The sequence below is a fragment of the Hoplias malabaricus genome, unplaced genomic scaffold, assembly GCF_029633855.1.
Source record: "Hoplias malabaricus isolate fHopMal1 unplaced genomic scaffold, fHopMal1.hap1 scaffold_63, whole genome shotgun sequence".
Lineage (NCBI taxonomy): Eukaryota > Metazoa > Chordata > Actinopteri > Characiformes > Erythrinidae > Hoplias > Hoplias malabaricus.
This window is the reverse complement of record NW_027101002.1, coordinates 177,853-205,352: the sequence shown is the minus strand read 5'-3', so window position 1 is coordinate 205,352 and position 27,500 is coordinate 177,853. Positions and strand designations below refer to the sequence as shown.

Genomic DNA, 27,500 nt, shown 5'->3' with positions numbered 1-27,500 from the left:
CTCTGTCTCTCTCTGTCTCTCTCTCTCTCTCTCTCTCTCTCTCTCTCTCTCTGGATGGCAGGCTCATTAAGGAAGCTCTGTTTTTATTGCGGCGTTGGGGATGTCCCATAAATATAATCATTAATGTGAAAGAACATATTTATTCTGCTTTTTCTTTTTCATGTTAGTGAATAGTAAAAGCACTATTTATTCTTCTAGTCCTGTGCGTGTAACAACAATACTGCTACCACTAAAGATAAACACAGCAGCATTCCTGACACCACACACACAAGTGACACACTTAAGAAAAGGAGAGGTCATTCAGAGTGAATCAAACCTGGTGTCCACGCAGACGCCTGGAGGACTGTAGTAATGGAGCGTGGACAAGGGAACGCGGTCCCTCGTGAACATAAACCATATGTGCTCAGTCTGGTCACTTCCATCCATTATATGTCTAAACGAATCTGTCTGTCCCGAGGCTCTAAAACAGGGGCTAGCCTCAGTGTCCAGCGTGTCCTCAGCAGCAATGTCAGCCCTGGGCCTGCGTCCTGTCACAGTGTGATGGTCTGTCTGTGAGGGGGCTATAAAAGCAGAAACCCATCAACGGGAAAGGACATTGGGTAGGTTACATAGTGCTGTTTCTGCAGTACTGAACCTGGAGGAGAAGCTATGGGGTCTTCTGTCCCTGTTACAGCTCAGAGGATTGTGATGGTGGTTTTAAAACTGTAATTTTCAGGCAAAAATGCCGCAGAGTGTTGCTTTAAAATAATCAAAGTAATATTTAAATAAAGTGCAGTTCTTTGTGCTTCTGTTTACTCTGGTAGTAGTTTACAGAGAACTCCAGGTCTCAAAACCGTTCCAAGAATAATCTTCCTGCTACTGTTTTGGTGATTGTGTGGTTCATGGAGGTTGTGTGTTGTGCTGAAAATAGCAGTGTCCTGAGAAGACTGAGTAACGAAGGACGCAATGTTACTGTCATCAAAACCTGGGAGAATGACAGTGGATGTCTGGAGCTACACCCAGCTCTAACTGACCTCCCTCCGGTGTCTGTCTTCCATGGGTCTGAACCTGTCCCTGGAACTTTACACACTGCACCTGCTGTAAACACACACTCTTTACAGGGAGTGGACCGTCTGTGATTCTGGAGTGTAGTGTGTTCTCCCTGTGTCTGTGTGGGTTTCCCACAACACAGACAGACGTGGTGGTGGATTGGTTGTGTGATGTTGTACACAGGTGTGTGTGTGTGTGTGTGTGTGAAAGTTTCCACAGGTGTGTGTGTATGGGTGTTAGTGTGTGTGTGTGTGAAAGTTTCCACAGGGGTGTGTGTGTGTGTGTGTGTGTGTGTGAAAGTTTCCACAGCTGTATGTGTGTGTGTGTGTGTGTAGGTTTCCACAGGGGTGTGTGTGTGTGTGTGTGTGTGTAAGTTTCCACAAGTGTCTGTGTGTGTGTGTGTGTGTGTGTGTGTGTGTGTGTGAAAGTTTCCACAGGTGTGTGTGTGTGTGTGAAAGTTTCCACAGGTGTGTGTGTGTGTGTGTGTGTGTGTGTGTGTGTGAGTGTGTAGGTTTCCACAGATGTGTGTGTGAGTTATTTATTTATTTATTTAATTATTCATTTATGTATTTGTTTCTGGAGTTTTTAACCCCCTCAGTGTCACTGCTGGACTGAGAATATCATTTCCACGACTCGAGTAACACCTGCTCTGTGGGGTCCTGCACATTCATGACCAGAGCGCACCACTACAGTCAGTGGCCCACGAGTGTAGAAACAAGGAGGTGGTTGTAATGTTACGGCTGGTTTATTCATAAGTATTAATCTCTCAGGCTCTGGCTTTTGTTTACTCCTCCCTCCACTCCTCTATCATCTCTCGATCTTATCTCGGTGCGTTCTTGTCCGTGTAGTCATCGCTGAGGCAGGAGATGGTGTGTGTTGTATGTAGTGGTGTGTTATTATTTATCTACATATTTATTTCCTTGGCGACTGGCCATGGTCCGGAGTCATTAGAAAGTCATTTAAAGCTGTTGGTGAAGGTCAGTGGGGTTTGGGAGAAAGGTGGAGGTCTTGTTGAAGCCCCCAGCTCCAGGGAATGTTTCATGCTTTTAATCACTTTCTTCATTTCTTAAGAACTTCTGCTTTCTGCAGAACTTTCTTTTTTTTTCCGCTCACTCTCGCTGTGACTCGACTTACAGAACAAGACCAGGCAGGACCCAGACCATCAGGAAAAGGACTGAACCCAGGACAAAAGCTCCAGTGTCTCGGGGTCCTGGGTTTGATTTTACTTTCTGGTCACTGTCAGTGAGGTGTTGAGTGCGTTCTTGCTGTGTCTGTGTGGGTTTCCTCCCACAGTCCAAACACACACGTTGGTCAGTGGGTGAGTGAGTGTGCGAATCTGTCCACAGCTGTGAGTGTGTGAGTGACTGGGTGAGTGTGTGAAACTGTCCACAGGTGTGAGTGTGTGAGTGACTGGGTGAGTGTGTGAGTGACTGGGTGAGTGTGTGAAACTGTCCACAGGTGTGTGTGTGAGTGACTGGGTGAGTGTGTGAGTGACTGGGTGAGTGTGTGAAACTGTGCACAGGTGTGTGTGTGTCAGTGACTGGGTGAGTGTGTGAAACTGTCCACAGGTGTGTGTGTGTGAGTGACTGGGTGAGTGTGTGAGTGACTGGGTGAGTGTGTGAGTGACTGGGTGAGTGTGTGAAACTGTCCACAGGTGTGTGTGTGAGTGACTGGGTGAGTGTGTGAGTGACTGGGTGAGTGTGTGAGTGACTGGGTGAGTGTGTGAAACTGTGCACAGGTGTGTGTGTGTGTGAGTGACAGGGTGAGTGTGTGTGAAACTGTCCACAGGTGTGTGTGTGCTTGTGAGTGACAGGGTGAGTGTGTGAAACTGTGCACAGGTGTGTGTGTGTCAGTGACTGGGTGAGTGTGTGAAACTGTCCCCAGGTAGGTGTGTGTGTGTGTCAGTGACTGGGTGAGTGTGTTTAACTGTCCACAGGTGTGTGTGTGAGTGACTGGGTGAGTGTATTATAGACTGGTTCTCTTTGCAGTGTGCATCACCGTCTTTTGCCCAGTGTTGGAGTGTAGACTCTTGAGAAAATAAGTGACTGAATGATCTGCGATGGACTGGTGCCCCCTCTTCAGGGTGTTTTCTGAATCCCACTGATGTTGGGTGGACTCTGGACCCACCGCAGTCCTGATCAGCATGAAACACATCTAACAGAAGCTTCCATGGAATCTTTCGTGGAGATCTAGGAGAGACCTTCTCAGCCAAACAGTGTTTATCAGAGATCTGCAGAGACCAGCGCTGCTTCTTTCCCAAGTGAAGCCCTAACACACTCACTGAAGCAGCCTGGGCTCTAAGAGCTGGAATGTGGCTGTATGTGTCATCAGGTTTAACTCCTGCTGTAATACAGAGCCAACAAATGCATCCAAGTAGATCTAATGTAAAAGATGTATGTCAGGAGCCCTAGGAGCTGTGCGTGTGTGTGTGCACCTTCCCTTTTAATGTGTGCAGAGGCGTGAAGGACAGGAGGTTATTACGTCACTAGACCTCTCCCTCCCCCTCCCCCTCGTTTTCCTCAACCCGCTTCAGGACTGCGTTTAGAAACACTCCTCCTCAGGGCTGGGTGCTGACTCTCTGAGGTTCTGTAGCAAAGTGAAATATCCAGCAGACATTTTCTCCACTTCTGTCACAAGTGAACCCAGTCTTAAAGGCGATGTTCATGATTTTAATCCTAAACACTTTTTGTTTTTTTATGAAATTCAGAGAATGTTTCCACGCCTAGTTCTCTGGTCTGTTTGTGAGCTGGGAAAAAGCTCCAGTGTTCGTATGCAGACCTGGCTCTGTAAATTGGGCAAAAAAAAAAAAACTCTCAGTCTGAAATGGCTTGGGTGTTCTCTCTCTGCATCTCTGGCTGAGCCATGGCTGAGAAACGGCGTTTGGAAAGTGGAGAGTGAGAAATGGGGCAAGGTTGTTGCTCTATTTCTTCTCCATAGGGAGATGTTAATTATTTATATATATTTTTTTGCTGTTACAAAGTACTTAAGGTGGAACTGACTGCAAGTTCAGGAGATCGCTAATTGCATGAATGTACACACAGAATGAAAATGCTACAAAATTACATAAATACTCAAGTTACTTAAGAATTTCTGTGGTGATTCAGACAGTGAAATAAAACTTACGGACAATTACACTTCCACCAGGTACAAACAACAGTTGATTTCTAATTTAAACACACCATTCCACCTTAAAAGATGTGGAGCTTCTGAATGAAAACTTACACAAGGTGCTGTTTGCCCATGACCTGCTTTGGTCAAAACACCACAAGGATCAAACCCCACAGCAGTGTTCTCCCCCTGTGTAAACAGCCCCTGTTCAGAACGCCCGCTTTCAGCACCTGTTCCTTTAAATGATAACGAGCCGCTCGCTGTTCACCCCGACCCCGAGCGCGGTTATTTGCAGTGTGTACATGGGGCAGGTTTCCTGAAGCTGGAGAAGGATGTTAAAGATGATTTCCCTCAGGAGAAGCAGGATGTTGGTCAGCAGGTCAGCAGGAAACCAGCGGTCATGAAGCAGGACGCTGACGTGAGGGAAGAGAGAGTCTGGAATGTAAAGATGTTGAGTATAAGATTAATGTGTCTGTGTGTGCTTTTGTGCTTACTAGAGCATATTCAGATATGTGTGTGTGTATGCGCACATGTTTTTATATATTTGGAGGACCAGATGTCCTCAGAAGGATGGGAATATCTCACATACTGTCATAACGTGAGGTCCACAAAACTTATAATGTGAATTTAAGGTGAAAAAATAAAACAGTGAAATGATCTGATTTTGGTCACTGTGGGGGTTAGCGTTAGCGTTTAGCTATAGTAAACATTATTTTAATGGATGGTCCTCACAAGTATAGAAAAACCAACATAGGTGTGTGTGTACATGAATTAATAAATTGTAGAGATGGAAATCTGCTTACACACTCTCACTCTAGGGGGTCTGGCGACAAATATCATGTCCCCAAGACGTATCATTACATTTAAATGTGAAGATGTGTTAAGGTTAGGTTTAGTGTAGCAGTAGTAGTTAAGGTCATGAAATGAGTGTAACTCTATGTGACGTCCCCTGAATTCATGGAGACAAGGCTGTGTGTGTGTGTGTGTGAGAATGAATGGCTGGGATGTGTCACACTGCTGGGAATCACATGTCTGATCTGGTCGTAGGACCTGTGCTTACACAGCTGCACATCTTCAGAACTGGCATTTTTGGGTCAACCCATGGATATAAGGTGGCGTCGTGTGACCTGGGGGAGGGGGGCATGGAAGGTGGGGGCTGAAACCCTTTATTTACATCAGAAAAGTATAACCTAGACCGCCCTGAATAATACATCGGCTTTGGTCAGACCCACTGTGACTGTTTATATTGATTATTTAATTGTGTCTCTCTCTCTCTCTCTCTCTCAGGAAGAGGAAATGTTCAGACCCAACATGTTCTTCCTTCTGCTGCTGCCACCGATAATCTTTGAGTCGGGGTACTCCCTGCACAAGGTCAGCCATAGCTTTGTAAATCCCACGTAAATATTCCCTGACCTCTCTGTGACCTGTGAAGCTGATGTGTTTGTTCAGATCATTAAAGCTCTGATTCAGACGCTCGTTACACACTGTGTGTAGTTCCATGTTTGTTTTCATGAGAATGAGTGTTCACTAATGTTTTAGTCAGTCGTTCTGTTCTGTTCTGTTCTTTTGTTGTTATAACACACACACAACACATTGTTTTGTTTAAAAAACTTGTGTTATTTTATGTATATTTTAATACTTTACTATATTTCAATATTTTTATATTCCACTTCCAAACTGAATATACTTATTAATAAGAAATTATTGAGCTTTAACCCTTAAGAGTCTTTACTCCTGATTTTTACTTTATATACCACAGTTTTTTTTTTTCACACCCATCTCTGTCTCTCTCTCTCGTCTCTCTCTCTCTTTCTTTCTCTCTCTCTCTCTCTCTCTCTCTCTCGTCTCTCTCTCTTTCTTTCTCTCTCTCATGTCTCTCGTTCTTTCTCTCGTTTTTTCTCTCTCTTTCTTTCTCTGACATGCCTCTGTCATGTCTCTCATGTATGTATCTTTCTCTCTTGTCTCTCTCTTTCTTTCTTTCTCTCTTTCTTTTTCTCTCTGTCATGCCTCTCTCATGTCTCTCTCTCTCTCTCACTTTCTGTCATGTATCTCTCATCTCTCTCTCTCTTTCTCTCTCTTTCTCTCTCTCTCTCTCACTTTCTGTCATGTATCTCTCGTCTCTCTCTCTCTCTCTCTCTCTCTTGTCTCTTCAATTAAGTTCAGCTCTCCCACCCCTTACTTTGTTCAGCTTTTACAAAAAAGTTAGTAGAGATTCTGTATTAAAAAAAAATATAATAAAATAAATGTAACTATCCCATCACTTTAACTTACAATTTGTCCGTATCAACATTCAACAAAAATTAACACAAAGGACAAAGCCCGTTCTTTCAACACAAATGAATGACAATGTGACTCAATTTTCATGCGTCTCTCCTTGAACCAGCCATTGGGTTTGATGACGACGGTGTGATCAGCGACAGAGCTTCTACTGCATGGACAGAGTACCAAACTCTTAGTGATGATATTGGAGAGAGTTTGAGCGTGTGTGTGTGTGTGTGTGTGCACTTGAGTGTAAATAATAAATCAAGTCCCAGTGGGGTTTGTAGCAGAGGAGCTGTGAGGGTCTCTTAGAGGAAACAAACCTCCTTAAATGGACGTGGGCTCATTCAGATTAACGTCACTCTTAATGTCAGCGGATCAGAGTGGAGCTGTGGAGCACTGATGCGTCATTCTCTTTTCCCCCAGGGCAACTTCTTCCAAAACATCGGCTCCATCACCTTATTCGCTGTCATTGGAACGGCTATTTCTGCCTTCATTGTCGGTGGTGGAATCTACTTCCTTGGTCAGGTAATCCTCGCATATCTGAAGCTTTTTACCATTTTCACATCCTCTGTGTGCACACTCCACTTTTACAGACTGGTTTCTGACTTATTGAAAGCTGCAGTTTGACGAGGACAGAACACACCTTCAGTTACTTCTCCTAGGTTTGAGTTACTTTTTCTGCGTGGGTTTCCTCCGGGTGACTGTGAGGAGTGTGGTGTGTTCTCTCTGTGTCTGCGTGGGTTTCCTCCGGGTGACTGTCTGTGAGGAGTGTGGTGTGTTCTCTCTGTGTCTGCGTGCGTTTCCTCCGGGTGACTGTCTGTGAGGAGTGTGGTGTGTTCTCCCTGTGTCTGCGTGGGTTTCCTCCGGGTGACTGTCTGTGAGGAGTGTGGTGTGTTCTCCCTGTGTCTGCGTGGGTTTCCTCCGGGTGACTGTCTGTGAGGAGTGTGGTGTGTTCTCCCTGTGTCTGCGTGGGTTTCCTCCGGGTGACTGTCTGTGAAGAGTGTGGTGTGTTCTCTCTGTCTGCGTGCGTTTCCTCCGGGTGACTGTCTGTGAGGAGTGTGGTGTGTTCTCCCTGTGTCTGTGTGGGTTTCCTCCGGGTGACTGTCTGTGAGGAGTGTGGTGTGTTCTCCCTGTGTCTGCGTGGGTTTCCTCCAGGTGACTGTCTGTGAAGAGTGTGGTGTGTTCTCCCTGTGTCTGTGTGGGTTTCCTCCGGGTGACTGTCTGTGAGGAGTGGTTTATGACTGATTCACACTGGATAGGTGTGGGGTGATTTACAGAAATGAACAGAAAATGATTTGTGTATGTAAACAGATGGGAAAATGTATATATTTACCTCATACTCAGCTTCTCTACCTGCACTGGAGAGAGTCTCACAACACTCGGAAGCACAGAAGACCACCACCTCTTTGCGTCAAGGGGTAAAGGATCCCACAGTGTTGCTTTTTCATCATAGGATCTAATGGAAAACTGTTGGCACGTTAGCCTCCAGTGCAGTTTATGAACCAATGCCTCTAATGCATTTATCTGTTTTTGTGTCTGAATCTGAGTGCATTATTCATACACAGGCCATAGACAAGCCTCAGTAATCGTCTTATTTCACTCCTGTTGTTTTAGTGTGTAAGAGGCTACAAACACAAGCCACGTATGGTTTTGTCTCAGTCGTTCTCAACCAGAGTGTAGTCGTTATGTACTTCACGGCCTGATCTTGGCTAATCTGGTTCACTGATAACACGGGGGCTGGCCAGTGTAAATGGCAATGGACTTTGGAAGATATGAGGCATGGACTGAAGCAGCTCTTAGTCCCATTTCCTCTTTAGATCATCGCTGATTACTGCCTCTGAATATAATCAGAAATGTGATTATACAGGGTTCTAATAAGTTTGCTTCGTCTGGAAGAGTTTACACAAGACATTTCAGTGAGGATCTTATGGCATTGTGTCATAATAATAATAATAAACAATAATAATAAAGGAATAACATCATGGCATTCTGTGAGTGTATGAGGGATTGTTTTTTCTGATTATGTCGTCTAATCATCGCTGTCCTAATGTACAATAGCCCTCCCTCTCTCCCTTGACCCCAGTGCAGACGTCTGATAACTCACATGACAGAAATGACTCTGGGATTGTTCCCAGGGTAAATAAATCAAATCGAGGAATGCTTAATGGTCCTGTGGTTTTCTGAAGTGCTTTATAGGAACATTCCCTGTTAAATGATCAGTAATTCAGTGTGTGAGTACTTCCTGTGAAGCCAGTCTTGGGGAAATTAATCCAGCGTCCATCCCCCCGGCACTTCATAATGGCTCCGATGCTGTTAGGCACGGGTTCCTGGACCTGGCTTTGAGATTAAACAGCTCCAGACGTTCTTAGTGGAGATGTGGAAATATAGGGAAAGGAAGAGTGGGGACCGAGGAGTGTGGTGTGTTCTCTCTGTGTCTGTATGGGTTTCCTCCGGGTGACTGACTGTGAGGAGTGTGGTGACTGTCTGTGAGGAGTGTGGTGTGTTCTCCCTGTGTCTGCGTGGGTTTCCTCCGGGTGACTGACTGTGAGGAGTGTGGTGTGTTCTCCCTGTGTCTGCGTGGGTTTCCTCCGGGTGACTGACTGTGAGGAGTGTGGTGTGTTCTCCCTGTGTCTGCGTGGGTTTCCTCCGGGTGACTGTCTGTGAGGAGTGTGGTGTGTTCTCCCCATGTCTGCGTGGGTTTCCTCCGGGTGACTGTCTGTGAGGAGTGTGGTGTGGGAAAGGAAGAGTGGGGACCGAGGAAATGAGAAGATAACTCTCTACAAAACTGGACTAGAAGGACGTAGGTATAACCAGGTCATAAGATGAGCTTTTAGCAGCATATTAATAAATTAACCATCATAATAAAGGAGTATGTAGACCCTCCCACTCATTTAGTATGTAAGTAGGTCATTTGCATATTCGTCTAAACACCGAAGCATTGAAACGGCCTTGTGTCTACACTCACTGTCCATTCGGTTAGTTTCACTGACCCTACAGGAGCACTTTGATGTTCTACACTTACAGGCTGTGGTCCATTGGTTGCTCTGCGTAGTTCACAGACGTTTAATTACGAACCGGAAGTGTGTTCCACTGTGGAGGAGGAGGAGGATACATCTCCTTCAATATTAACAGGTTTTTACTTTCTGTGTTTCATGCAGGCGGATGTTATTTACAAGATGAGCATGACGGACAGGTGAGTGATTTATTATTGTTTTATTAAACAGGTTTAATTTCACATATTGTAAGATATGAAGTGTTAGAAATGTGAATAATGGATTCAGAGGCTCTTCATGGGGTTCACCATCGAAGGGTGACTAATGAAGGGGTTTCAATGGTGACATATTGCATTGAACCTTCTGTGTAATTATGTTTCTATTATGATTCTTCTCTGCTCATCTCTCTCTCGCTCTCTCTTTCTCTCTCGCTCTCTCTCCTCTTTCTCTATCGCTCTCTCTTTCTTTCTCTCTCTTCTCTTTCTCTCTGTCCTTTCTCTCTCTCTCATTCTCTCTCTTCTCTTTCTCCATCGCTCTCTCTCTCTTTCTCTCACTCGCTCTCTGTCCTTTCTCTCTTTCTCTCTCTCGCTTGCTCACTCTCTGTCCTTTCTCTCTCTCTCTCTCTCTCTCTCTCTCGTTCGCTCTCTGTCCTCTCTCTCTCTCTCTCTCTCTCTGTAGTTTTGCGTTTGGTTCTCTGATCTCTGCTGTGGATCCTGTGGCCACGATAGCGATCTTTAACGCTCTGAATGTGGACCCTGTGTTGAACATGTTGGTGTTTGGAGAGAGTATCCTCAACGACGCCGTGTCCATCGTCCTGACAAAGTATGTGTCACACCCAGTCCTTCACAGGGCGACACACACACACTCATTCACTTTTTTTTATTTTCATTTATTTATAAATAAATACTGGGTGATAACGCTGTGTGTGAGTTACTGAACCTCGACACTTCTTTGGTTCCAGCTGGAAACAAACTTTTCTGGTTCCCGATCCAGTTTTTATCGGTGGAATTGTTACAAATTTATTCCGCGAACTGGAACCGTCCCTAATCCTCGTTGGTGGAAAAGCACTGTGTGTTGTTTCCAGAGAACAGTTGAGTGCAGACAGCTGAAAATCAGTGTTCAGGTCGTTCATATCATGGATGATGTGATATAAACATTCGATGTTGTAAAGTAATTAGCTTTGATTAGAGGGCACTTGTGGGAAGAGATTTATCGACACATCAGCAGTGAAATTCAGGGTCTAAATCTTTTATAATTGATGTTGTCAAAGCCCTGATTTACAGTGGTCCTCCCTGTCCTCCATCGCCCCCAGTGCAGACGTCTGTTAATTCACCAAATAGAAATGATTTAATTACGATTAGTGAATAAACAGAGAGGTCCAGTCCATTCCTTTGTTCTCCACACAGTGAATTTAATACATGAGCCAGTGTTTTGAATCGGTGAATGCCAGAGTTCCTCTTATTGCAGTGTGGCCTGTGGCCGAGTGTTATATTCTACTCTCTCTTTCTCTCTCTCTTTCTCTTTCAGTCTTCAGAAATTCTGTGAAAACCAAAAGTGTGTGTGATTCTTGGGTGTGTGTGTGTGTGTGTGTGTGTGTGTGTGTGTGTGTGTGTGTGTGTGTGTGTGTGTGTGTGTGCGTGTGCGTGCGTGTGTGTGTGTGTGTGTGTGTCTTTAGAGAAACAGAGAGAACTTGTTCATGGACGTGGGGCGGTCAGTGTTGCCGGGGAGAGAGGGGATATGCATTTGGAGCGAGGTGGCCTGACCAATCCTGAGCTCTCTGAGCCACTCTGGCCAGATGAGAACTAAATATACGTTCATAATCTGATCTCTTTTTCCTTCAGCTGGCAGTCGAGGGCTTTAGGGAGCAACTTAGACTGAGCACACAGGTGTACACTGATCAGCCAAAACATTACAGACAGCTCCACTGACCACACAGGAGCACTCTGTAGTTCTCTCCTCCCCCCGACACCACCACACACACACACACACACACACACACACACACACACACACACACACACATATGCACACACACTCTGACCTCTCTTTTTCTCTCTCTCTGCAGCACAGCAGAGGGCTTCACAGGCTCGGACATCTCCACGGTGACCGGCTGGGAGACCTTCCTCCAGGCGCTCGGCTACTTCCTGAAAATGTTCTTTGGCTCAGCCGCTCTGGGCACGCTGACCGGCCTCATATCCGCCATCGTATCCTTCCTGAGAAAGCTTGCGGTGGTGCAGCAGGTCGTGTCGCAGTCACGCAGCTCCAGAGTCCTGGAGGTTGTGGGTTCGAGTCCCGCTCCGGGTGACTGTCTGTGAGGAGTGTGGTGTGTTCTCCCTGTGTCTGTGTGGGTTTCCTGCAGGTGACTGTCTGTGAGGAGTGTGGTGTGTTTTCTCTGTGTCTGTGTGGGTTTCCTCCAGGTGACTGTCTGTGAGGAGTGTGGTGTGTTCTCTCTGTGTCTGTGTGGGTTTCCTCCGGGTGCTCCAGTTTCCTCCCACAGTCCAAAAACACACGTTGGTAGGTGGATTGGAGACTCGTGAGTGTGTGTTGCCCCGTGAAAGACGGGTGCCCCCTACAGGGTGTGTTCCCGCCTTGCGACCAATGATTCTAGGTAGGCTCCGGACCCATCGTGACCTTGAACTGGATAAGAGTTACAGATAATGAATGAATGAATGAATGAACAAACGAATGTTTTTGTTTACCATTTTTAGAATTTAAGATTTCATATCATTTATAAGAAGCAAAGGAAAAAAAATGTAGAGCTTAGTAGCCTCATAAGTGGCCATTTATTCAAGTTAGAAACTAACTTCTAAGTCCCTATTTAAGGTGGAATGGATGACTCAAGTTAGAAGCTAAATTTAGCCTAGTAAAGTCCATGGTTTATTCAAGCCTGGAAAGGCCTGATTTAAGGTGGAATGGAAGAATCGAGTTACAGTTAACTTCAGCGAGCCAAGTCCCATTTAAAGGTGGTACCTATGATGCCTATATAAGCCCTATTTAAGGTGGTACAGAAGACTCACATTAGACATGACCTTCAATGTAGTAAAGTCCTTATTTGAGGTGAAATGGAAAGTTTTTAGTTAGAATCCCGGAAACGGCTGTATTTAAAAGTGGAAATGAAGATTAAATTTAGATGTAAATTCAGCGAGTGAAGTCTCTATTTAAGGTGGAATTCAAGTTTGAGTCAGATGCTGACTTCAGCTGGGTCAGATCTTTATTTAAGGTGGAATGGGAAATTGGAGCTAGAAACTACAACCTGAGTTTTAATTTAAACAACAGTTCCTACTTAAAGTGGAATGAAAGGTTTGTGTTAGAAGCTAAATTCAGCAGTCCTTATTTAAGGTGGAATAGAGAATTAGAATTAGAAGCCAACTTCAGCTTGGTAAATTCCCTACATAATCTGGAATAGTATCATTTGTATAATACTCTGACAGAGAAGGTGCAAACATTAGCCGTTTTACTGCTTTATATGTTGTAGTATTTATATGATAGCGGGAGCTTTTTATAATTTGACTGTTATTTAACTAGAAATTTGACCATGGACCACGGAGTTAGCCAAACTACAGTCATTAGGCCTTGATCCGCTCTGTCCAGTGCCTGAAGCACTTTGACCTGAGGAAGACGCCTTCTCTGGAGTTTGGGATGATGATAATCTTTGCCTATCTTCCATATGGTCTCTCTGAGGGCATCAAACTCTCAGGTGAGTGTCCACATACAACTCCCCTCAATGTGGCTGTGTGTCCTGGGGGAGCGCTGGAGAACAGGAGCCAGGGTGTGGTTCTACACACTGTACTCTGTAAAGTGATCACCTTAATCTTTCTCTCTCTCTCTCTTTCTCTCTCTCTCTCTCTCTCTCTCTCACCCTCACCCCCCTCTTTCTCTCTCTCTCTCTCTCTCTCTCACTCACTCACTCACTCACTCACTCACTCACTCTCTCTCACCCCTCTCTCTCTCACCCCTCTCTCTCTCTCTCTCTGCCACAAACAAACAGAGCCCTCTGAGGATCACTGTGGTTCAGAGGGTTGTGAAGTGTATAAAATTGTGATGCTCTCCCTGCCGCAGTTAAAGTAAAATCATGTGACCAAGAGCAGCAGAAGACAGTTATTTACACACTCACATCACATCACATTACGTTACATAAGAAACAGTAACATGAGACACGTTCGGCAGAATGCTTTATTTTTAAAGACAGAGAAACATTTCTGCCCCATGTGCGAAATTCTTATGGCGTTTAAAGGAAATACTAATGACAGTGTGAGAGTGTGTTTCAGTTTCTTGTCACTGTCTGAATCAGCCCTGACTAGTTTCAGACTGGTGACGTCACAGGAGCAGGGTCTTAGAGGTTTACAGTGGTGAAAATGGGTAAGAAAGGTCTGCGTAAATCCACACTTCCTTTATGACGCTAGCTACTGACACTGTGTACTCCTTGTGCATTAGTAAACCATCCCCTAGGGGACACACACACACACACACACACACACAAAAACCCAAAAACACTCTCTGGGTGTGTGAGGTGGCCCCACCTTCCCCCACGTGAGCAAAGAGCTAGTCCCAACGGTCATCTGCGAGCTGAAATAACAGATCGGGGCGGTGGGTGTTCTCTCGAAGCGTATTGAGCGATCGTGAGGCATTGTTAGTTTGCTATAAATGACCCGGAAGAAATGCATGCCTGCTCCGGGGGGTCGGTATGTTGTGGTATGACCCTCATGGGGTCTGTGTTTGCTGCGTACAGAGAGAGAAAAAATAAAAAATCCCCTTTCTCTGTCTCTCCAGGTATAATGGCCATCCTGTTCTCCGGCATCGTGATGTCTCACTACACTCACCATAACCTCTCTCCGGTCACTCAGATCCTCATGCAGCAGACACTTCGGACAGTGGCCTTCATGTGCGGTCAGTACCTATTTTTCAAGTGGTCTTTAGTTAATCTTGATTTCACCTACTTCTCTCTGTAGTACACACTTATTTACAGTACATACTACGTGGGTGATTTCCTCATTATGTGCAGACTTCATTGGAAAGTTCATGGGAAAACACAAAACCAATCAGGGCTCAAATATCCATCATTCCCTTCACAGTTATTGGATATGAAGCTTCTCACTGGTGTCTTTTCATGAGAAAAATGGCATAAAAGACTCTTATAAAGGTGTTTAATCCTTGTCCGTGACCTCTTCCACAGAAACCTGTGTGTTTGCCTTCCTGGGTATGTCCATCTTCAGTTTTCCTCACAAGTTCGAGTTCTCCTTTGTCATCTGGTGCATTGTAAGTGACCACTTCCTCCTCAGCCCTTTACTGTTCTTTTCTTTTCACTGCACTTCACTTATCTTCAAATTCTGGCCACAGCAAAAATCAGAATGGGTTCCTTAATGTCCATAACTTTAGTAGTTAGTAGAAAGATGGCAGCTGTTTACTCCTACATACAGTTACACTACAGAGACACTTGAGTATATTCTGAGTTTATGCTTTGTTCCCTTCAGAGAACACTTTTACAGTGTTATGTGTTGCCCAAGTCCTCACTGTTCTTACTTTTCTCTTCTCAATCAAACAATCCTTTGATTGAAAACATGCTTAAGGTAAAGGACAGAGCACACTGTAATCTATGTCCATAAAGCTGCAGTTTCTTTACCTTCGCTCAGTGGAGGTGCCCCATTTTTATGCCTTTTACACAGAGGAAAGTTAAAACTCCATGGTGCATGTGTCTGGTAGTTTTACATAGTGTAACTCTGGTGTCATTAAAGCGCCACCTTTGAGAAATCATATGTCGCTGTCCAAAGAAAAACGTGTATCTCATTTTTTGTGGATTTTTAGTTCACTACATCCTTTGAACACAGCAGCTGTCCTTCACAGTATTTCACAATGAATGGACCAATAGAAATGCTGCAATATTGGTCTGAAATATAGCAGTTAGACACATCTCTTCTAAATCATTCGGCTGTGTGCTGTTACAAACACAAAGAGACATGCTGTGATATGAACTATTTCTGAAAACCTCTAGTGTGAAATCTGGCCACGTTTCTCCGTTTATATGGATAACATTTTTTAACCATTAGAAAGTAATTCAAGAAGACCCAGATCTGTTCAGATGAGCATTAGGTAATATTGCCCATTTGTCTTGTTGCCAGAGGGCTATGCATCATACAGTAACTGTTAATGACATCCTGCTGGAGCTTGTCAGTCGGTCACAGTGTTTAAAATTCAGGGGAATCCCAGATATTGAGGGTCTAAAGCACAGCTCACTCAGCCAAAGCTGTCTTCCAAAGCTACAATGGCATTGAGCTATTTTCAGGATCTAGCTGCTGATTGGAGACGCTGGAATCTGCTCCTTGACATTGTCTCTGCTCATTAAGGGATGCTCCATTTCTGGAAAGTTGCCCTTGGGCTGACACACACACACACACACACACACATATATATATATATATATATATATATATATATATATGCCTTTCCAGCTGCTGCTAACACAATGCTACTACTGGACAGGACAAAATGTCAGACAACGACCACTGCCTAGATGGCACTGGCCAGCACTGTGCTTCTGTGATAGTGGAGAGAGGAGTAATCCTACTAACCTTAGTTCATATATACATGCAGTGAATAGCACAGGGCCTAGAACAGAGCCTTGAGGTACACCCTTAATTATATGTAGTATGTTCAGATTTTCAACTGTGCAAGTATAGTTTGTATAATCTCTGTAGGTAAACATAACCCTGGACATCCTGGAGGACATCACGCACTGCTTGTAATAGCGCAACACATCCTAACACACCACCACCACCTCAGTGTCACTGCAGCATAGTGAATGATCCACCACGCACCCCCGTAGCTGCACTGTGGGGGTCCTGACCACGGAAAAACAGGGTGAAAGGGGGCAAACAAATTATGCAGAAGTGCTCCTGTATGGTCTGTGGAGCTGAGAGAATGGACAGTGAGTGTAGAAACAAGGAGGTGGTCATAATGTTATGGTTGGTCGGTGTACACAGAGAGAATAGTATAGGTCCTAGAACAGAGCCTTGAGGTACAACCTTACTATTCTTCATTTTTCTTTAACTATGTTAATTGCTTTTAATCATCTTTTAACATGTTTGTTCTTCTACTGTTTCCACTTCTTTAATATCCCTGCATTTTGAATTGCTATTGCGTACAAAAATTGCTGTATTATTAAACATGTCTTGTCTTGCCTAAGATCACGGACTGCTTGAAAACTTTGTCTACATCTCCCTGCTTCTTTTGCAGGTTCTTGTGCTTCTGGGTCGAGCTGTAAACATCTTCCCACTGTCGTTTTTACTCAACTTTTTCCGGGACCACAAGATCACCCCCAAAATGATGTTTATCATGTGGTTCAGTGGTAAGAAAGCTATATGTTTAAAAATAAAATGCTTTTTTTGTTGTTGCTATTTTGCATCTCCCAGTAGATCCCAAGTAGATCTTCGAATCATTTAGTTCAGTGCAGAGTGGACAGTGTTCATTCAGAGATTGATTTTGACCACACAGTGGGTCTATATTATTGACCGCATTATAGAGCTTGGTGGCATCTGTTAATTGTGATTAAGTCACACACTTATTGCCGTTTAACCCTATTGAATACATCGTTCTGGACACTGTGCAGGATGTGACACTCACTTCATGCTGCTCTGATTCTTTTTGCTGCAGTAAAAGCCTCTGCTCTTCTGGGAAGGCTTACTATTAGATCTTGGAACCTCGCGGTGAAAATTTGATAGCATTCAGCCACAAATGCAGTAATCAGGTCAGGTTCTCTTCATCCCCTTGTTGTCCTCTCTCCTCCAGGATTACGAGGTGCCATCCCCTATGCGCTGAGCCTTCACCTGGGTCTAGAGCCAATCGAGAAGCGGCAGCTGATCGGCACCACCACCATCGTTATTGTCCTCTTCACCATCCTCCTGCTGGGTGGAGGGACCATGCCCCTGATCCGCATCATGGACATAGAGGACAGCCAATCACGGCGCAAGAACAAGAAGGACATCAACCTGAGCAAGACGGAGAAGATGGTAACTGACCCTTTTAAGATCTAGACTATTATCGGCTATTAGTCAAAGCTCCTCAGTGCTTTCAATGGAAGTCCATGTAAAACGATTTAAATCCAAGTGGTTTTGGAGCATTTCTATTGGTCCATTCAGTGCGAAGGTCAGCTGCTGTGTTCAACAAGTGTAGTAAACAAAAAGAATCCCAAACATGGAGATGCATGTTTTTCATGGACAGCGATTAGACGTAATGCCAATTAAACATTCAATTTTTTTCGTTTGACACCTGGTGGAAATGGGCTTCTATACCCAACAACTTCAAATGAATTCCTTAGTAACTTTTAAAAACAAGATAATCTACTCACACAATTTGTTTTATCAATTTTCAGTCAATCTTAGTGGACCATTTGTCACAGGGTCAATCACAGATCCAACCTGGAGAACGAGGACCTCCGAAACTCTGAAATGTGGAGGGAAACCTGACGAGGAAAAACTCCAGCCATGAGGAATATGGCTGCTGTGCCAAAAAGCAAGGGCGCCCCTCATACTCTGTGGGCCTTAAGTGAGGGGACGCCTTGTATCCCTGTTGAGCATTGATGTGCAATCTTCAGAGAAAACTACCGACTCTCCAGATGTGGGATGCAAACCGACTTTGCTCAGCATCGTGATCCGATGTTCTGCCCACTTCCCCTGACCCTGTTCTTCCAGGGGTCAACCAAATCAGGTTGGATTTGGGTTCTACGGGGTGTGAGACATCCCCTCGCCTAAGGGCAAGGCCACCCTATTCCTGCAGGTTGGACTGTCCCTTGCTAGATCTTCCAGCCTTTTGAGTTTCCACATTTCAGAGTTCCTCGGTATCTGGGGGTCTGGACAAGTAGCTGCACTTGCAGACCAGTGGTTCCCCATTACACCATTTACATCAGAGAGAGAAGAAACCCTTCTGTACGTAACTACTCCTTTCTCTTGATCGGCTTCAACTTGGTCCTCATGGAAATTTTGAGAGTTTTTTAGTCTTGTGTCACACTCGCCCCCACCCCCCGTGGCCTGCATGTCTCCTCTCTTTGTCGAGGCCCTTCCGAGCTGTTTCTGAGACTTGCATCAGGTCCCTTCCGGAGCAGTGGAAGGGAGTGGGTCCCTGTCTCTCAGAATGCCTCTCTCTTGCTCTCTGAGACTGCTCTCCTTACCCCATACCCCCGGAGCCCATGAGGCCTGGTTCAAAGGCTCTGAGCAGGTTGAGTGAAGTTTGAGTTCTCAGTTGGACTCTGGGAAATATTAAAGGCATGATGCAACACCCTCTTTCTGTGGATTTGCTCAGCCATAAGGAGAGATGTTTTATTCCTTATTAGACATGTATTGACATGTGTTGGACAGTTTGAGAATTTAATATCGCAGTTATCGAGACTAAAATGATCATGTTAGTAATGTTTAAATGTGATTTAAAGTTCAAAAAGGCCCAAATCCGATCTGTTTCGTCATGTGTGACACAGATGTGCTGTTTTTGTGGCTGTGTGAACAGCACAAATCGCGTTGAATCTGACTATTTACAATACAGATTTGGGCCACTTTCATATGTGGTATTGAGATCCAATCCTCCTTGCAGTCTTTAATTAATACTCTGTCTTTAACCTAGAGCTCACAAAGTAAAGGGAGGGTTTGCTATACAGCGCTGCACAGTCCGGTCTGGTCAGACTGATGTCAGATATAGCTCACATTATACAGACTGTGTGAACAGCAGAACAAACAAAAATCAGATTTGGGCCACTTTTACCTGCTGTGTGAACGTAGCCATGTCTTTGGAGATGTGAGATGTTAGTGTGGTGGTAACCCACACACACAGCAGACTATGGTTCACGCAGGAACACCACTCTACACCAGTAAGTGAAGCAGGATCGGCAACTTAGGTTTGTAGATAGTTCTGATAATTAACGCATCATCTGTGTATCTTCAATTGTGCCTTCACAGCTTGTATATTCCCCAGAGCAAAGCAAAACACAAAATGGGAAACTCTGGAGCAGCTGCTCATGAGTCTGAGATGATTGAAGCCACTGTCCCCTTGTTTATGAGTACATAATGTATGTTAATATTAAAAATATGCCATGGAACTTCCCATAATTACAGTCAATAAATACAGGAGGTCCTCGGGTTACGTCAGTCCTGAGTTACGATGTTTTGTGGTTACGACACATCTCCCATTTACTGTATAAAGCCTTGTTTCAACGTAAGTGGTTTTGCGTCGTAAACGCCGTAACGTGAACTTCGTGTTTGGTGTGCCGGCAAAAGAATACACGGTTACGCTGCTCGGGACCGAGGAGGATAGGTGTTAGGATACGATAAGTGCGTACAGTGTTATTTACGTACAGTATGTACGTATGTTCCGACTTACACCGAAAATCAGTTTACGACGCGACGTAGGAACGGATCAACGCCGTAAGCCGAAGACCCCCTGTATTTATACAGTAGTAGAGTGTAACAGAGTTTAACGCTCTTGCAAACTGAGACTGAGTCGACTCCAAGAGTTCAGACTCTATGAATCATTGGTTACGAGCTGATCCCGAATCCTTTGCTGTGTCTGAAACGGATCCCTTTTCACTACAGTGCCCTATTTTAGGGTTCTGCCATTTTGTAGTAGAGTCCAAAAACATAGTGGACAGTTTTCAGTGCAGTTGAACAATCCCACAATGCATTGCAAAAAATAGTGTACAACCAATGTACACGAACAGACAGCAGATTACCTATAATCCATTGCATTTTTTTGTAAAATCCCAGAATACAGACCCATATTCTGAAAATAATTTTGGGTATTTCACAGCGGTATGTGCCTCATATCACAGGACTGCGAGAAACAAAGGGTTTTCCTTTTTCTGTCAACTCTTGCACCGCAGGATTAGAAACCAAATAGGACTTTTGATGTCTTAGAATTGCTCTTGAGAATGGGACAGAAGTGTATCGCTAACTCTGATTGGTCCTGTGGCAGACCTGACGTGATGTAAGCCAAACTTAGTCCCGCCCACTGAAATCCAACAGGGCACATGCATCACCAAACACACAGATTGATGCTTGGACAGTGTCTTAAAAGCCAACCGTGGATCTGAATGCATGTTCTGGCATTCACGGCCAAAACACAAGCCCGGATCAGCCCTGCTCCGATGATTTTTCGGGAATATGGAAGAATGAGCTCAGATTATTACAGCGCAAAGAAATTAGATGAGATTTTATCTAGCTATTTCTCTCTCTCTTTCTCTCTCTCTCTCTCTCAGGGGAACACGATCGAGTCGGAGCACCTATCTGAGCTGACAGAAGAAGAGTACGAAGCTCAGATTTTCCAGAGGCAGGACCTGAAGGGCTTCCTGTGGCTGGACGCCAAATACCTGAACCCCTTCTTCACACGCAGACTCACTCAGGAGGTAAAGAGACACTCCGTTCTCCTCACGTCTCCCGCTGGACTGAGGGATGGAGGGATGGAGGGAGGGAGGGAGGGAGGGAGGGAGGGGGAGTTTCCTGGTGAGTCTACTTCACCCTTGCCATAAACATGTTGTGACAGGAGTCATATGATGTTTGTTTTTCCCCTCATTTCCTGTCAGATTATGCTCAGTAATAAGCATCCATCAGAAAAAACATTAAGATTGTTTAAGATCATTAGTGTGTCTCTGCTCTCTCTCCCTCTCTCTTTATCATTCTGTCCATTTTTAGCCTACAGTTATAAACAAAGACTTGGAGTCATTTTTGACCCAGAGCTCAGATTTGAACCGAAAATCTATTGTTGTTAGGAGTAGTTTTAATACGCATCGAGAAATTAAAAAAATTCTGTCATTCCTTTCTGTTCAGACTCAAGAACAAGTAATTCCTGCCTTTACATCTCGGAAAGGTCATTGTGACTCAGGAATGTGTACACAGGAATAAACAGGAAGTCATAGGTACATTTGAATCTGCAGGGAAATGATCCCAGTCTATTACAGGGTCCATTTCAAAGTCCTTCACGTTTATTTTAAAGCTTTACCTGATCAAACACCGTCATGTATTTCTGACTTACTCAGCCCATGCTTTGAGGACTGTAATGTCCTCTGTTGACCTTTCCCTGGACTCATCTCAGGATGTGGGGGGGGGGGGGGGTGATTGTGCCATTTCTGTTGCATCACCAAGGCTTTTTTTTTCCTTCTTCTTCGTCTTTCTTTGATGATAAATGAAGATATATGGATTTTCTGCAGCACTTTAGTACACACGGTCATGTGAAATGTGTTCTATAAATAAATTTGACTTATTCTCTCTCTTTCTCTCTCTTTCTCTCTCTCTCTCATACTCTACATTTCCATTACACACACTCTCTCTCTCTCTCTCTCTCTCTCTCTCTCTCTCTCTCTCTCATATACTCTACATTTCCATTACTCTCTCTCTCACTCTCACTCTCTCTCTCTCATACTCACATTTCCATTACACACACTCTCTCTCTCTCTCTCTCTCATACTCTACATTTCCATTACACACACTCTCTCTCTCTCTCTCTCTCTCTCTCTCTCATATACTCTACATTTCCATTACTCTCTCTCTCACTCTCTCTCTCTCTCTCTCATACTCACATTTCCATTACACACTCTCTCTCTCTCTCTCTCTCTCATACTCTACATTTCCATTACACACACTCTCTCTCTCTCTCTCTCTCTCTCTCATACTCACATTTCCATTACACACTCTCTCTCTCTCTCTCTCTCTCTCTCTCTCTCTCTCTCTCTCATATACTCTACATTTCCATTACTCTCTCTCTCTCTCTCTCTCTCTCATATACTCTACATTTCCATTACTCTCTCTCACTCTCACTCTCTCTCTCTCATACTCACATTTCCATTACACTCTCTCTCTCTCTCTCTCTCATACTCTACATTTCCATTACTCTCTCTCTCTCTCTCTCTCTCTCTCTCTCATATACTCTACATTTCCATTACACACTCTCTCTCTCTCTCTCTCTCTCTCTCTCTCATACTCTACATTTCCATTACACTCTCTCGCTCTCTCTCTCTCATATACTCTACATTTCCATTACTCTCTCTCTCACTCTCACTCTCTCTCTCTCATACTCACATTTCCATTACACACACTCTCTCTCTCTCTCTCTCTCTCTCTCTCATATACTCTACATTTCCATTACTCTCTCTCTCACTCTCTCTCTCTCTCTCTCTCATACTCACATTTCCATTACACACTCTCTCTCTCTCTCTCTCTCTCATACTCTACATTTCCATTACACACACTCTCTCTCTCTCTCTCTCTCTCTCTCATACTCACATTTCCATTACACACTCTCTCTCTCTCTCTCTCTCTCTCTCTCATATACTCTACATTTCCATTACTCTCTCTCTCTCTCTCTCTCTCTCATATACTCTACATTTCCATTACTCTCTCTCACTCTCACTCTCTCTCTCTCATACTCACATTTCCATTACACTCTCTCTCTCTCTCTCTCTCATACTCTACATTTCCATTACTCTCTCTCTCTCTCTCTCTCTCTCTCTCTCATATACTCTACATTTCCATTACACACTCTCTCTCTCTCTCTCTCTCTCTCTCTCATACTCTACATTTCCATTACACTCTCTCGCTCTCTCTCTCTCATATACTCTACATTTCCATTACTCTCTCTCTCATTCTCTCTCTCTCATATACTCTACATTTCCATTACACTCTCTTTCTTTCTCTCTCTCTCTCTCTCTCTCTCTCTCATACTCTACATTTCCATTACACTCTCTTTCTCTCTCTCTCTCTCTCTCTCTCTCTCATACTCTACATTTCCATTACACTCTCTCTTCCTCTCTCTCTCTCTCTCTCTCTCTCTCTCTCTCTCATATACTCTACATTTCCATTACACACTCTCTCTCTCTCTCTCTCTCTCTCTCTCATACTCTACATTTCCATTACACTCTCTCGCTCTCTCTCTCTCATATACTCTACATTTCCATTACTCTCTCTCTCATACTCTACATTTCCATTACACTCTCTCGCTCTCTCTCTCTCATACTCTACATTTCCATTACTCTCTCTCTCTCTCTCTCTCTCTCTCTCTCTCTCTCTCATATACTCTACATTTCCATTACACACTCTCTCTCTCTCTCTCTCTCTCTCTCATACTCTACATTTCCATTACACTCTCTCGCTCTCTCTCTCTCATATACTCTACATTTCCATTACTCTCTCTCTCATTCTCTCTCTCTCATATACTCTACATTTCCATTACACTCTCTTTCTTTCTCTCTCTCTCTCTCTCTCTCTCTCTCTCATACTCTACATTTCCATTACACTCTCTTTCTCTCTCTCTCTCTCTCTCTCTCTCTCATACTCTACATTTCCATTACACTCTCTCTTCCTCTCTCTCTCTCTCTCTCTCATACTCTACATTTCCATTACACTCTCTCTTTCTCTCTCTCTCTCTCTCTCTCTCTCTCTCTCTCTCTCTCTCTCTCATACTCTACATTTCCATTACACTCTCTTTCTCTCTCTCTCTCTCTCTCTCTCTCTCATACTCTACATTTCCAATACACTCTCTCTCTTTCTCTCTCTCTCTCTCTCTCTCTCTCATACTCTACATTTCCATTACACTCTCACTCTCTCTCTCAGGACCTGCTCCATGGGAGAATACAGATGAAGTCTCTGACGAATAAATGGTATGAAGAGGTGCGTCAGGGTCCGTCTGGTTCTGAGGATGAGGAGGATGAAGCTGAGCTGCTGTGAAACTTGCTGTTTTTTTTTTTTCTTTTTCTTTTTCTTTTTCTTTATTCCCCTGAACTGAAGCTGGTACACAGACAGATGTACTCCACACCCCCTGCACGGAAGCGAACCAAAAACCACCACAAGCCACACCTCAGCGCCAGGGAGATGTCCTCATATTCACACAGTAGTGGATCTCGATCGGCCGCCGAAGCCGTGACGTCGTTTCAAGCCCATGTTCGGACCTCCGGGGCAAAGCGGGACGTCATGAGGTCTTCTAGCAGTGGAAGTACGGCTGATGCTACATTCGTTACGAGTTACGTAACACGCCAATGCGTTATATTTACGTACCACACTGGACAAACTGAATATCTGCACGGCTGTGATGTGGTTGCTATGGAGATGATCCCAGCCGTGCTGATGTTCAAACCTCCAGTGTGATACTGCTCTTATACAACAGTTCTATAAGCTGTGTTTATTCATTAACAGTAATAAGCCACGACTTACGATTTGTTTGTTTGTTTTTGGCTCCACCCACACACCTGTTTCTGCAGCTGGACTGGGACAGGACTACAGCCAAGCAACACACAAACGTTTCCCTGCGCTACTTTGTGTAGGTCAACGTTGCAGCAGGCAGCTAATGTGTATCATGTGCTTTTATCTGTGTTAGGATTTAAACCCACACAGTTCAACTTGGCTGCTGCAGCTCTAGAGACCCTCTTTAAAACTTCCTTTCGCACGCAGCAAAATCACCGCTGTTAAATCAACACACTTAGTAATAAATTAACAATTCACCAGTGTTAGAATTAGTGTTAACTATCGCACTAAGAGTGATGCATTTTAACACTCTGTAACACTCTTAATGTTAATTAACACTAATACTGTTGATTTACCACTGTGAATTTACTGTGTGTGATAAAGCGTCATGAACGGTTAATAGAACCCGCTTGTAGAGTGTGAACATCCATATCAGCTCTTATGGATAGTCTAGGATAGTTATGGGTAGTTTACATTTGACCACAAGGGGGAGCCCATATCCAATTTACATCATCGTACCTGGCTGATAGAAAAGAATAAGATTTCTAAAAAATATAGTCCTTTGAGTTACAAGGTGCGCTAGCAAACAGAGGCTTAGCATTAGAGTAATGCTAAGTTCATGCTAAAAGCTAGCTACACTGTAGTTTACTGAAACGATGTTTAATAAAAGTGAAGTTACAATAGAATTTAACTTTCTCACCGCTGTGGACACAGATTGGTGAGGGTTCTAATGTAATGAAGTCAGCTCGGTGCGTAGCAGGTTTAGCTTGTTAGCTTCTACAACCCCAAATCTAAACAGTGGGGACGGTGTGGAAAATGCTAATAAAATAACATGCAGTGTTTCTTTTATTTTTACTTTAACATTTATTTCATTGTGGACCGTCAGAAACCTAGGTATTTCATTAGTTAATACACACACAGTCCTGTAACACATGCCAAAACAAGCTGGGACAGTAAAGCATTTACCACTTTGTAATGTTGCCATTCCTTCTCTCAACATTTAAAAGACCCTTTGGCTCCGAGGAGAGCAAGCGCTGAATTGTTCAGTGTTATTTTTTTCCCCTATTCTTCCTGGAAACAAATTTACTGTGTTGATTTCTTCCTCAAAATAGACCTGGAATACAGACTGTTCTGAGCACAGTATAGTTTTCTAAGTATCCTTTCATACAAATCATATTTACCGTCATTATTTAGGGTTTTTGTATAAACCTCATTCATTACTCGCCCCCAAAATTGCCCTCGTCCCACATTTTCCGGGCTATTGACCTCTGACCAGACGCAACAAGAAATATCTCGGGTTCAAATTGTCTGCAGTAAAGTGAATATCAAAGTAAATGTAAGAAACACTGATGTTTTTGTTCTTTATTTTGTTTATTTTCCATAACTCTCCCATAGTTGGTTCGGGAACTGGAGAAACAAGTTCAAACGCCCTGCTGTGTTTCTATGTTACATTTAGAGAAATTCTCTTTATTTTTATGATGGTGAACTCCAGCTTAGACCCAGACCCCTCTAATAGGGTCACGACTCCAACCCAGAGCAGTGACACTCCTTCAGCGGCCTGTCAGGGAGAAGAAAAGGGAAATGGATGGAAGAAGGGAGGTGCGTTAAAGAGAAGTCCCTGGAAAAGCAGTAGTTCTTGGGAGAGGGTTTTGTAAAGTAAGTGTGGCCCCTACACCTTTGTCTTTCTACTGAATCACTACTGAATCACTCACAGGGACACGGCGACAGTGAATGTGTCAATAGAGCCGTTTGTGTGTGTGCGTGTATTCAGTGTTTAGTGCCAGGCTCTAAGCTGATGTAGCTGCAGAATAAATGGTGAAGGAATGGACAGATGAAGGGAAATTAAGTGGTGTTTTACAGAGCAGGGGTTTCCTGTGGTAAGTCGGTACTGTCTGTTATTTTCCAGTAGTTTAGTAGTTTTCCACCCTCCTCCGTAAGTTCCATAGTGCAGTTTCTGCAGCCCAGAGCCTGGAGTAGCAATGAAGGAGGCTCTATTCTCCGTTTTAAAGCTCAGTGGAGCATCACCATGATTTTGAAGTTGTAATTTTAATGTAAAAACAGTACCAAGTGTTTCTCCAAGTGTATTATATTCTCTCAGTCTTTGGGAATAAACCTTTGAAGCAGGCAGTGGATCAACAAACCTGCGTCTGTCTGCGGCTACTGGGGGTCTCCTGCTCTCTAAAACACCTCTGAAATCAGAGTCATTTAATTAAAGTCTGTAAGGTTTTGTTCCTAGGTTTTGCTTCATTTGATTTCTGTCCTGAAACCAATGTACCACAGTTTTTCAGGTTTTTAAATAAATTTACAGATTTAAAACGTCATTTGTGAGTGTTTTTGAGCATCAGATACTGTTTATCAGAAAGCAGAAGCATTCCTCTACATCCCAGCGCTCCCACGTGCCATCGCTCTTTCAGATATGTTTCCATAATAATATTTAATATTCTGTTCCACTGTAAGTGATACCAGGGACACACAGTGTGACGACGGCAGAGATGTGTGTCTGTAGCATGTGTTGTGTGCATGTGACCACAAGGGGGAGTACACATACAACATTTGCTGCATGAAACCTTGATGATAGTGAGAATGTACTGTTTGTTTCTGACACACACACACACACGTACCTTTATTAATAGTTTTGAGTCATAATAAAGGCACGTGTTATTTGTAGAAATGTTTTCCTGTCACCATAGGGACATCCAGAGCTCACAAATGGCTACAAACGAAAGGTAAGACTGAGCGTATAATAATAGTGTAATATCACACATATAGGGACTTCATAAACATGTCATCACTGTCCAGAACAGTACCTTTTACAGGTGAAGGAAAAACTTCATATGTTTCAACAGCTGATGTGACAGATCTGGGCAGTTTGCCTTCTCCAGTGTGTGATGCTGTTCGGTGA

At 43.9% G+C, this 27,500-nt stretch overlaps 1 protein-coding gene across 1 annotated transcript in view; it reads left to right on the top strand.

Annotated features, from left to right (window-relative positions):
* Window positions 1-26,912, top strand: part of slc9a8 (solute carrier family 9 member 8) — a 47,173-nt gene extending 20,261 nt beyond the window's left edge. The window contains exons 5-16 of the mRNA XM_066659071.1: window positions 5,425-5,508; window positions 6,823-6,924; window positions 9,558-9,592; window positions 10,071-10,214; window positions 11,458-11,596; window positions 12,984-13,089; window positions 14,163-14,279; window positions 14,566-14,648; window positions 16,623-16,734; window positions 17,175-17,395; window positions 20,626-20,772; window positions 23,972-26,912. Coding sequence (XP_066515168.1) covers window positions 5,425-5,508; window positions 6,823-6,924; window positions 9,558-9,592; window positions 10,071-10,214; window positions 11,458-11,596; window positions 12,984-13,089; window positions 14,163-14,279; window positions 14,566-14,648; window positions 16,623-16,734; window positions 17,175-17,395; window positions 20,626-20,772; window positions 23,972-24,085 — 1,404 coding nt within the window. The 3' untranslated portion in view covers window positions 24,086-26,912. The remainder of the gene's footprint in view (window positions 1-5,424; window positions 5,509-6,822; window positions 6,925-9,557; window positions 9,593-10,070; window positions 10,215-11,457; window positions 11,597-12,983; window positions 13,090-14,162; window positions 14,280-14,565; window positions 14,649-16,622; window positions 16,735-17,174; window positions 17,396-20,625; window positions 20,773-23,971) is intronic.
* Window positions 26,913-27,500: the final 588 nt, after the last annotated feature.